The sequence below is a fragment of the Trifolium pratense genome, linkage group LG6, assembly GCF_020283565.1.
Source record: "Trifolium pratense cultivar HEN17-A07 linkage group LG6, ARS_RC_1.1, whole genome shotgun sequence".
Taxonomy (NCBI): Eukaryota; Viridiplantae; Streptophyta; class Magnoliopsida; order Fabales; family Fabaceae; genus Trifolium; species Trifolium pratense.
Genome location: NC_060064.1, coordinates 23,192,628 through 23,204,574, shown reverse-complemented (window position 1 = coordinate 23,204,574; position 11,947 = coordinate 23,192,628). Strand labels below are relative to the sequence as shown.

General features: G+C 30.5%; 1 protein-coding gene across 1 annotated transcript; it reads left to right on the top strand.

Annotated features, from left to right (window-relative positions):
* The first annotated feature begins 9,780 nt into the window (after nt 1-9,780).
* On the top strand, nt 9,781-10,495 carry LOC123891939 (non-specific lipid-transfer protein 1-like). The gene is made up of 2 exons (XM_045941802.1): nt 9,781-10,136; nt 10,477-10,495. Exons 1-2 carry the CDS (start codon nt 9,781-9,783, stop codon nt 10,493-10,495), a joined length of 375 nt encoding a protein of 124 aa, XP_045797758.1.
* Nucleotides 10,496-11,947: the final 1,452 nt, after the last annotated feature.

Genomic DNA, 11,947 nt, shown 5'->3' with positions numbered 1-11,947 from the left:
CGAGTAATTCGTTGTAAAGTTGGTGTATGCAAAGGGTATTGAAAGGTTAGCTTATGCTTGATTGGTTTCATTAGTTAAAAAATGACAGCAACGTATATTTGCGCTACTGCTGCGTTCGGTGGATTCGAATCTCAGTCCCTATATATTACGACGTCTCTCCCAACTGAGTCATGCTCACGGGGTATTAGATGGTTTTTATCTTTATATAGTTAGTTTCAGACTTTCGGTTTCTTGTTTCCATAATTTTTCAATTGAGTAAACTTGGTCCCATTGTTAATGTTATGCTCAATTGCTAATAGAATGTTAGCATATTCCTTTAGCAATTAAAAGAAATATTGACAAACAAAATTTGGCTTCTATTTTTGTGGCTTCTATTTTTTTGTTGTAAAAGTCGTGGCTTCTAATTATCCACGTTATCTTTTGAAAAGAAACATCAAAGACAAAAAGAAAAGAAACATCAAGACAAAATATGCATCTTTTTTGGACAATAGTGCGGTCTTGATACCTAAGGTCAGATTTAACCTTTTGTTCTCAGATTTCACTATTATTATGTTGTTGCAAATAGTGACACTCCAAATTTTATATTCACCACTTTTAATTTCTAATCTTATCTTATTATCTTGTCCTTTTGTGGCAACTTGGTCACTTATACTTCATATTTTATTTATTGATTATTCTATATTTTATTAAGTGAGTGCTATATTTGAGTTCTCGTAGCATTTTATCAAGAATATTATGATAGGATTTCATCAAAAAAACAGAATATTATGATAGGATACCTGAGTTCTATGGCTGGAGGATGATATTGTAAATTGTTTTCCAGTCCGTTTAAGGAGTCGAATCCCTATAATAGTGCAAAACATGCCATTCTTTTATTAACTCTGGTTTCCGAGAGAATATCTTAGTGCAAAACAGAATATCTTAGTTTAGTATGCTATTTTTCCACATTAAGTCATTATTATTGTTGAATCCTTTGAGGTCAAATTTGTAAAGCGACGAGCGAATATGTTGAATCCTAATAACTCTATGAATAGTTGGCGTATTTTCGAGTCGATTTCATTATATTGAAAACTATTTTATTAATGAAATGAATTAAGCGTCATTGTCAGAAAAAAAAATATAAAATGCAATGATTAGATAGTTAAAAAATAATAAAGTTATAAATAAAATTGTTTTTTAATCAGCCAAAATCATTAATTAATCGTTAGTATTTATGTCCTTTACCGGAACTTGAACTTGTATCCTTTTATACCTTAACACTTTTAACCCTTAATTTAAACCAATTGAACTACCCATCCCACCTCTATAAAGTATAATTGTTTAAATAAAAGAAAATTAAATAAAAAAGTTTCATCAAAACTTAGTATTACACACACATATATTTTTGAAATAGTCTTATTATGGTATGACAGCACCATGGTTAATTTGGGATACCAGATGTGAAGGCATGATCTCTATAGCATATTTGTCACACCTCAAAATATAGACAAAAGAAACACCTAATGAATCATATTGACCATCAATATCTATGGTTTACCGATTTTCATGAACCAAAACAACAACTACAAAAGACATCAAAATAACATCAAAATATCCATAAACATCTTTAATTAATTGATTCATTGCATACCAATTTTCAATTAAATTTGCTAGCCATCATCATCCCTTCAAGATCTTAATAATTTTTTAATTGTAAATGATGGCTAGCTCAAAGGTTATGAAATACAATAACATTGCACTCATAATATGCATAGCATTAATGTGTGCACCATTGCTATCTACGGCACTTACTTGTTGTGATTTGAAACGTGCTTTTGATGCATGCAGAGAGTATTCAATAAATGGTGGAACTTGTGTACCAAAAGATTGTTGTTTCGAAGCTTTGAACGTTAGAAACATGATCATGAGTAATCATAAAGATACCGTCGATGCTTGCCATTGTATTCTCGATGCTGCCAGTAAACTCCCTAATATCAATGGTACCGCTTTTGCACATATTCCTGAAGGTTGCGGAATTCACTTGCCCTTCAATTTCCATATCGGCATGAATTGCCAAAGGTACAATATCTTTACTAATTATTACGTTATTAGTTGTCGAATTCATTAGTAAACATTAATAAAGTGCATCACATAATCAAATTAACGTAACTTTAACATGCGTTTTGATACGATAAAAATGAGTTGACGACAAATAAGTTAGCTGATAGAGGATAAATTTAGTTTCGATAATAAATAAACTAGTTGATATTGTTCAAAGTTTTCGATAAACTTAACGGTTATAATAGGTAATAAATATAAAATAATATAAAAAGCGATTGAAATTGCAACGGTGAGCCTCCTTTGTGGCTCAGGGTGGCAACGGACAATAAAACGCTATTTGAAACAGCGGGTCAGAGAAAAACGGGAGGATTGGAACCGTTCTTGTTCGACGGGAAAAACTTTAAGAAAAGGAGAATTCTAAAGAGAAGAAGATCAAGTTTCGATGATAGTTCCAACACAACACAAAGTTCAAGCAGCGGGATGAATAGCCCTTCATTCTTAATGGTTCATACATGTCTTGTAGCAATTGTGGAAGCTCTGCTAATAGCTTTTCACAATGCTTAATATCTTCGGGGTCTATTTTGCAATTTCAATTAAACCTATACTACCGGATATAGATTGCCTACAGTAAAATATCAACAAAGATATACGCAATATTCGATCTGGACCGTTGATATCAAATTGGTTGGGTAAGATTGAAAATTGTGTTTTTGTGTATTAAAATAATCTCAACGGTTAATTTTAGATCGGACAACTGAGATTGATTACAGCGTCCTGCTGTAAGAGCAGTAAATCTGTTTCCCCTGTACTACTAGGTATCCAATTATTTATTCTATTAGTTTAGCTAATGGCTAAAATTTATATGATGACCTTATATATGTTAATAAAATTACACTTACTGAACTAATTTTTAATAATTATAAAATTTTCAATTATTTATTCACTTATATTTTTCTTATTTCCTTTATTCTTATTATATCCTACTATGTGAAGATGCATACATGTTTAAATTTAAATTAGAAATCCAAGATTGTTAATCTCACATTCACTTGTTAATTTTTACTTGTGTTGCAGCGTGTATTAGCAACTTGATGGCTTCAAGTTGTATGATGCTCCGGTGCTTAAAAACAAACTTATTATTATTACTATTTAAATGGAATATATTTGGTTTTTGAATGTATAGTATACCTATTATTGTATCAACATTTTCATCAATGGAATATATTTGGTTTTGACCAGTTTCTTCAAAAAGGGTTTAGTTACTCTTTTATTTTTGAATGGTAAATTGTTACTATGTTAGGTTTTTTTTAACCAAAGTTTTGGGTTGGACCTCTGGCTTTGGCATGCTGGCATGCAGTAGTGGTAATTGGTAAAACTCTTAGGAAGAGTTTATCACCCGTTTGAGTCCCACAAAATTTAAAAGATTAATTTCTACAATTGCACGTAGATGATACTCAATTTACGCAAACAAAAAAAATAATATCATTGTATTAACGAAACAAGTCCTTGAATGCATGTTACAAGTCCTTGAATGCATGTTACAGAAGAGTGCATAAACTATACTCCTAATCATATATGACCCTTTTATGAAATTGTTTTTCTCTAAATATAATATCCTCTCTATAAATTACTAGACACATTTATTACATCTTTTTCAAATATATCTCTTACAAAGACTACTAATTTATATTAAAATATAAAAAATCAACATTAAATACAATTAATACGTACAAAGAATAATTTAGTAACAATAATACACATTTCAAATAAATTTATTACTTCAACAATTTTTTAGTATTAGTATTTTTTAGTAATTTTAATATTAAAGGGAGAATAAGTGGGTCCCATGTCGAAAAAATAAAAATCATATTTACTCCTTCTAGCGTTGATTATATATAATTAAAAATAACTAAATTCATATTTTGGATGAAGATGTATTGAGCCCAACTTGAAGTTCAATTCACATGATAAGAAGAATCCATGAGCTGATTTGTAGTCTAATAATATTGGGCTAACTAGAAAACAATTAAGTCCAATTTTCTTTATTTTGATTGCAATTTTCATTTTTGGAATTAGGAGGATTATTATGAGGACATTTTAAAATAAATTAGAACTAAAATGAATAATTTTGACATTTTAAAATAATTATGAGGATAATTATGTCAAAATAATTAAAATTTTAATGATATCTTTCTCCTTCCCTCCCCTTTCCTCCAAATCCCCCAAATTTGGGGGGAAGTAAAAATTGGGATTTGGAGGGATTTTGCTCACCTCCTCTCACCTCCTCTCCCCTCCTAAAAATTGAACCAAACACAATTAATTTATAATATCCCCGCACCCCCCCTCCCCTCCTCTCCAAAATCCCCGAACCAAACAGACCTTTAGCTTCCTTCAAGCCTCTCTAGATGCTTCCTAGTGGTGCACTAAGTCATTATAGTTGCTAGTGGGAATTTATAAGCATGTTAGTGTTCATTTTCTAAGGTCTATGATGAATGTATGGTAGTGGACAATAAATCCTACTATGTAAGGATAGACTATAAATAAGGGTCTCATGTACTTCTCAAAACATAACTTGAATATTATCAATTTGAGAGTTTTCTATTGTGAGAACTTTTTCTTTGTTCTTTAAGATAAGAACTTGATAGTGTTGGTTCTACCAGCAGGTCACGGTTAGAGTCACACTTTTCTTGATAACTTTGATTCTACCGGCAGATCGCGGTTAGGGTCAAGTTCCTTTACCTGTTTTCAAGACGATCCTTAGCAGTCCCATATCACAAGGTACATTTGTTTACACTTAAAAAAAATTAATACATATTGGCTTGTTCAAAAAAAAAAATTAATACACATCAAATTAAATCGGCAAGACATACGATTAAGATGGTAGCCAAATGAGCATGGACTGAAGTACAATAGGTCTTTCTCAAGTTTACCGAGGTCAATCATATAGTTGCAAAGACCTTAGCCTTGGTCGGAAGGCAATAGGACTCAACAATTAGACGTTTTGTCCAGGCTCCATCGTTTATAAGTTATAACACCATTAGGCTTAGTCCTTAGAGGGTGAGAATTGTGGACACCACTTTGTAGGAAAATTGTGCACCGCGGATCATACCGTAAAATGGAAGAATTTCAACCGAACGTGAGGAGTCATGATCACCCATGAAGGGAAAATTTTACGCACTTACTTACTGTAAAGATAAGATAGCCAAATGAGGCAAAACTCTATAGGCCACAAATTTATAGCCAATAGGGTTAGTATTTGCTTTAAATATCAAAGTTGTCCTCAAGTTTACGTCATATATAATGAATCGATCCAACAGTGAATTTCGTAAAATTCATATTCGATAGATTACTTGTCCACGATGGACCACTTGTAAAGGTGGTCCACCGTAACATTAGCCATGAATGAATCGATCAAGTTATTTTTCAATTTTACTTTATTTATATGCATTTCTTAAGTTAGCAGGAAAATATCCCCATTCACTATGTTTAATGCACTGTGCTTAATGCTCTTTGGAGTAATTAAAGAATCTTCAGTTGAAGAACTTCAAAAAATTGGGGCCTTCAAAAAAAAATATTTAGGTAATAGATAGTTATATATAGGGGTTTAAGGAAAATTTCTAATCCCACCTACCTACTTTCTCACCCACCCCCTGTTTTTCCATTTTTGCCCTTGGTCAAAAAATTCGGAACGCGTTTTCCGAATTTTTTTAGTTCAAATTTGAAAAAAATTTGGAAAACACATTCCAAAGTTGTTTTTAAAGGCAAAAAAAATTCGGAAAACGCGTTCCGAATTTTTTGACTAATGACAAAAATAGAAAAACAGAGGGGTGGGTGAGAAAGTTAGTAGGTGGGATGAAAAATTTTCGGGTTTAAGTACTAAATATTTTTTTTTCCCTTCACGTGTTTGTGAAGTTTCTTCACTTACTTCACATGTTTCTCTTCCCTTGCAAGAGCCTTTTATACTCCTTGTGGTTTATAGTCTTAATTTGACATCGTGTGATACGGCTAATTCTTGTGGTAAAGCTAAAGATTTTTTTGGAGTTGTTCAAAGCATTTATATACTATTTTTGCTAATTGTACTAAGAGATGACAAATTTTGAAAGATAATTTAAAAGGCTTGACTCCAAAATCATTATCATCCAATGTCAGATTTTACAGAAGCTTTACTTGAAGTGTCAGAAAATGATCTTGATTCTAAAACAAGAAGTGAAGCTCAATCCTTAGCAACAAACGAGCTTGGTGATTTTGAGTTTTTAATGGCGATAATTATTTGATTTGAAATATTATCTACAATTAATGAGGTTAGCAAGCTCTTACAATCAAGAAATATGGCTATTGATGTTGTTATGAAACAATTAGGGGGTTGATTTCATTTTTTAAGGAATATAGAGAAATTGGTATTAAAAATGCCTTAAATTATGTTACGAAAATTGCTATTGAATTGAATATCGATCTTGTATTTCCTCAAAGGTGTATAATTTAAAGAAAAAGACAGTTTGATGATGAGAATTATTGCATGTCAACGTTCTACCATTCTTTGATTTGAAACTATTAAAAATAGAGTTTGGTGTTGGTATTATTTCCCGAAAAGGGATTCTTGTGTCGTGACATAATATAGCTGAAATGATCGCAAATTTAGATGACATGTACTTCGACGTTTTCTTTTAATGATCATAGCGAATTATTTTTTGAAAATGCCCTATAAACCACTTGTGTTGGTATAGCGAATTTTTTGTATTACATGAGGGGCTTGGAGAATTTTAGTTAGCACAGTAGATAAATTTAGTGTAATAATTTTGAATTTATCGATTTGCATAGTTTGAATAGTATTTGAAAAGAAAGACAAAATTTGAAAAAGGAGCAACTTTAAAAAAAAAAAATGTTTGCCCCGATTATTATGGGACAATGTTTAATGTGTTATTTAGCCACGGTTACAAGTGCCACACTTGTAATTGTAGTCAAATCATTTTTTCTTAATTCTCCTAACCACTATTTGTCACGGCTTTCCCGTGGCTAATTGATAAATCCGTGGTTTGTAAAAATAAATTATAATTTCTAAATATTATCGGTGATTTTTTTAAAAACATACATCCGATTAATTCATGAGAAATAGATAATTGCAAAGATAATTTCTATGTATTGTACTGTGATTTGATTATAATTATGTGTAAATATTTTCACATAATTGGTATACACAATTTTTTTTTAAAGGATTTAATATATTTTATTTTATTCTGAAAAATTATTAAGCATTTAATTTTTTTCTAAAAAAATAGATGAGATGCTGATGTTTCATCTAAAAAAATTAGAAAATAAGTAATTTTTTTTTTTTGCCATTAAAAAAAAGTAACTAGTGTACCACAAAAAAGGATTGCATTATAAATATAAAAGACCACACATATTGAGACAATTCTTTACTAGGACGAATGAAATAAATATATAAAAGACCACACATTGTACAATGGATGCTTTGTATGTCTTGTAGCTTAAATTTGTAGGTGACGGTCAGGAGCCATTAACAGCATTCAAGAAACTAATTAGTATTATCTACCAACCATTGCTTATTTTAAAAGAAAAATTAACATATATGTCCTAAAAACATATGTTAAACCGTCAAATATAAAAAATATTTTCTTCAAACCGGTGGATTTAAATTTTTAAAAATTAATTTTTTTGAATTATTAAATGAAAATGTTCTCTACTTAAATATATTAATATTATCCTTAAAGCACAAATTAACGTGGGGCGGGAACCTCGTGTGCGGATAGCTTGCTAAACTTCGACATGTTTACATTCAAATGAAATAATGAAAATCATTACTTTACCGCGTGATGATATTTTGCAGACAATTTTGAATTCCCCTATTATCGAAAATTTTAATTGACTCTTTTGTTTTTTTTTTTTTGTTCTTCGGGGTATTGTATAATTTTTTTTTCCTTTTATTAATCTAATATATATATATAGGATATGGATGGGTAAGAGTGCAAACATAGTTGGGATATACCTACCCCTACTTTTTCAATAATTATCAAATACGTCTTCTTTCACAACGATTTTTTTTTAATGGAAAATTTATTACTTGTACACAACTCAAAGCACAAAAAATGGCAATAAAACACTAAGGCAGCCTACAACAAGGCATACAAAAGGGCAATAAAACCCCAAATTAACAAGTAAACTGGGCACTAAAAGTCAAGCACGCTATATCAAGGCTCATGCTACGTTTATCTTTTTATTTTAAACACCTGTCGAGATAAAAATATGTCTATTGTTTTATTTTATTTTAAAACAATAAATTGTTGTGATAAGTTTGAGGTATGGTGCTATATTGCTTAGAAAAGTAAAGGTTTGACATTTTATAAGTGAGAGATCAATTGATAAACTTAATGCTTTAAAATTTATATATATTTTTAGTTTATTTTGATAATAACGAGTATTTTAAAAATTAGTTAATATATTAAGAAAATATTTATATTTATATAAATTTAATTTTATCTTAAAATGGAACGATGATTTATTAGGATTCTTTTATTTTTTTTAGAATTATGAGACATTCTTCATATAATAGAATCAGTAAACATGCATTTTGTGGTAAATTAAATATCCGACAAAATAGTTTGTTTTTTTTAATGGCAAATATAATTATATATATAAATAAGAAAAACTGATACACCAAGAGAGTTCACAAAAGAGAGTACAAGAAGTACCGAACCTCAAAGTAAAGAGAAAAATACAAAGAAATTTATAGATAAAAAAACTCCTAAAACTTCCCTGACTAGACCGAGAGTCACCAAATCTCCAAAACCGACGAAATAGTTTGTGTTATTTCTTTTCAAAACTCACCAATCTTGCCTATCTAAAAAAAAATTAGGGGACGCAACTATCTTACTTACCATTTCATTTCATTTGTACAGAATTTAATTTATTAGAAATTTGACTATTTTTCTACCCAAAAAAAAATATAAATTTGACCATATATTTCGGTAAATTTTCACATTAAGTTTTGATAAAAAATAAGGAAACCAATTAGTCTCTAAAAATGAAAAGAATAAAATATCAATTTGGATTTTAAGAATCACAAAATTTAATCAAAATAGTCTCTTTTTTTTTCTTTCAGAATTTTGGTTTTAAATAAATTTGGTCCCTCTTTAGAAAAAAAGAATTGATGAATTACTGATTTTTTAAACCAATTAATTTGACTCTAGTAGTTAATAAACTTTAGTAATTTAGTAAAAAATGAATTAATTGAGGAAATGGAAATTTCAACTCTAATTGAAATTCCAATTTTGGTGGGCTAATTTAGCTTCTTAAAAAAAAAAACTCTAATTGAAATCAACTACTCCCTCTGTCCCTAAATATAAGACATAGTTTGATCACTGCACGTACGTCAATATACAATTTTGATCACTAATACCTTTAATTGTGTATTAGTAAAAATTATAAAAACTTAATATTTTGAAAATACTCATCAAAACAAATTAAATAAGATCTTATATGCTAATATTTATGGGGCACTATTTAAGCATCTTAAATTATAGTTTTACAAAATTTTATGCAAATATGTAAACACATTGAAAATTGAAATGGACAATAAATGTTAAAAACCAAAGTTGAATGAGTATAATATTCTCTATAAATATATACACTCCTTATGCAGGCACCATAACACAATCATCACCTCCAAATTAAACTCACTCACTCACTAACACATTCAAAGTACATTTCATTTCCAAGTCCATCATGGTTAGCTCAATGTTCATCAAGGTTACTTGCTTGGTCGTGGCATGCTTGATTTTGGGCATTCCATTAGCCAATGCTGGCGAGTTATGTGATAAAGTTCGAATGGCTTTTATACCTACATGTTTTCCGTACCTTAGAAATGGGGGTCCATCTGTACCTATACCATGTTGCAATGCGCTTAAAGATATAAATGAGGAGATCCCAGATACTGATCAACGTATAGAGGCATGCAAGTGCATGCAATTCGTTATAACTATAACGCCCGGAGCTGAACTTCCTGACAGAGCCATCGCCCTCCCTACCAACTGTGGTATCGACTTTCCCTTTGAGATTAGCCCTTGGGTGGAATGTGACCGGTACATCTCTCGCCATCAACCTTCCATTTCAATTATATTTCTCACACACACACACATAATCTTTCAAGTGTAGTTATTTTGTTTGATGAGGCTTATCTAAATTGAGTAGTCCATTTTAGAAAACAAAGTGAGAAATATATATATCAGTCTTTTGATTTTTTATTTTTTATGAACTACTCATATATAGTTTGTCAGGTATATATGAAAATAATATACATTTTCTAATGTTTTATAACATTAAAAATATGTTAAGGACTAAACGGGACATATAGCATATGTTTTATGGACGACTAATAAAAAATGTTATGAATTACATATTATTTTTATATGTTTTTGGCAGAGCTGTCAAAATGGGCTAGCACGAATGAGCCGGCCCGCCAAGCCTGATTTTTTTCCCGGGCTCGGGCTTTGAAAATCCTAGCCCGAATTATTTCCGGGCTTTTTAGCCCGGCCCGACAAAGCCCAATTAAAATATGGGCTAGCCCGAATGGGCCGTGGGCAGCCCGCAAGCCCGAAAAAAATTAAAATAAAAAAAAAAACAAAATAAAATATAAATATAAATAATTTGTTTTGGATGATTTGAAATTAGTTTCTAATATAAATTATAAAACATCGTCCGCTACTTAAGTAGAAAATGAGTAAAAATAGGGCACCCAAGAAACTCGTAGGTAGCAGATGAGTAAAAATAGGACGCGCGAGAAACTTGTACGTAGTGGATAAATAAAAATAGGGCGCGCGAGAAACTCGTACGTAGCGGATGAGTAAAAATAAGGCGCGCGAGAAAGGTGTAGGTAGAGGATGAGTAAAAATAGGGCGCGCGAGAAACTCGTACGTAGTGGATGAATAAAAATAGGGCGCGCGAGAAACTCGTACGTAGCGGATGAGTAAAAATATGACGCGCGAGAAACTCGTAGGTATTGGATGAGTAAAAATAGGGCGTGCGAGAAACTCGTAGATAGGGCATGAGTAAAAATACGACGCGCGAGAATTATTATATATATACCTGAGATGGCAGCATCCGTCATAAATTCCATCGTTAATTTTTTTTAATCTCATTTTTTATGTAAGTTTCCTAATTCCCTCTCAAATTCCATAATAAATAGTGAGGGCGGGAAACGGATCCCTCCCTAAAATTGATCGCTAATTAATTTTTTTTAGTAGTGATAGTAAATTTTTTGTAGTGTTAGTTATAATTTGTTGACCGTCGTATGCAATAATTGAATAATATCAACTGATTGATTATCACCAACTGATTGTTTATATTATTTGAAGAACTTGAACATTTTAAAACTTTATTTATCCTTTTTTTTTTTTAAAAAAGAAACTTTATTTATCCTTGTTATAATTAAGAAAGTGAAGTTTTCTTGTATATAATACATAGATAGATTTGTCAATAAAACTAATGTCAACTTCACTTTACTCATTGCAGGGTAAAGTATTGAGCAGCTTGCATGGTTTGCGCTTGATGAATGAATAATACTGTATTTGGTTTGTTGTATAACCGAATCCCCATTAGGTAGGGATCACTATAATATGTATTTCGACAATACCAAATTAAATCAAATCTACAAGGTTTCAAATTAAAATATTTATACTATATCCCCATTAGAAATCAACCCCACTTTTTTTATACAACTCCAATATTCAGTTCAAAATTAATTTAAATAAAATTCCTTATAGATTTGCATTTGAGTTATATATATATATATATATATTAACGTCTTCTATTCATGTTATTCATTCTAATCATCTCAAGTTCAACTATTTTCAATCATACATTTTATTTTTCTTGCAAATTTTGATAATGTCTT

Coding starts and splice junctions, on each gene's coding strand:
- LOC123891939 (XM_045941802.1), top strand. CDS start 9,781: ATGGTTAGCTCAATGTTCATCAAGGTTACTTGCTTGGTCGTGGCATGC.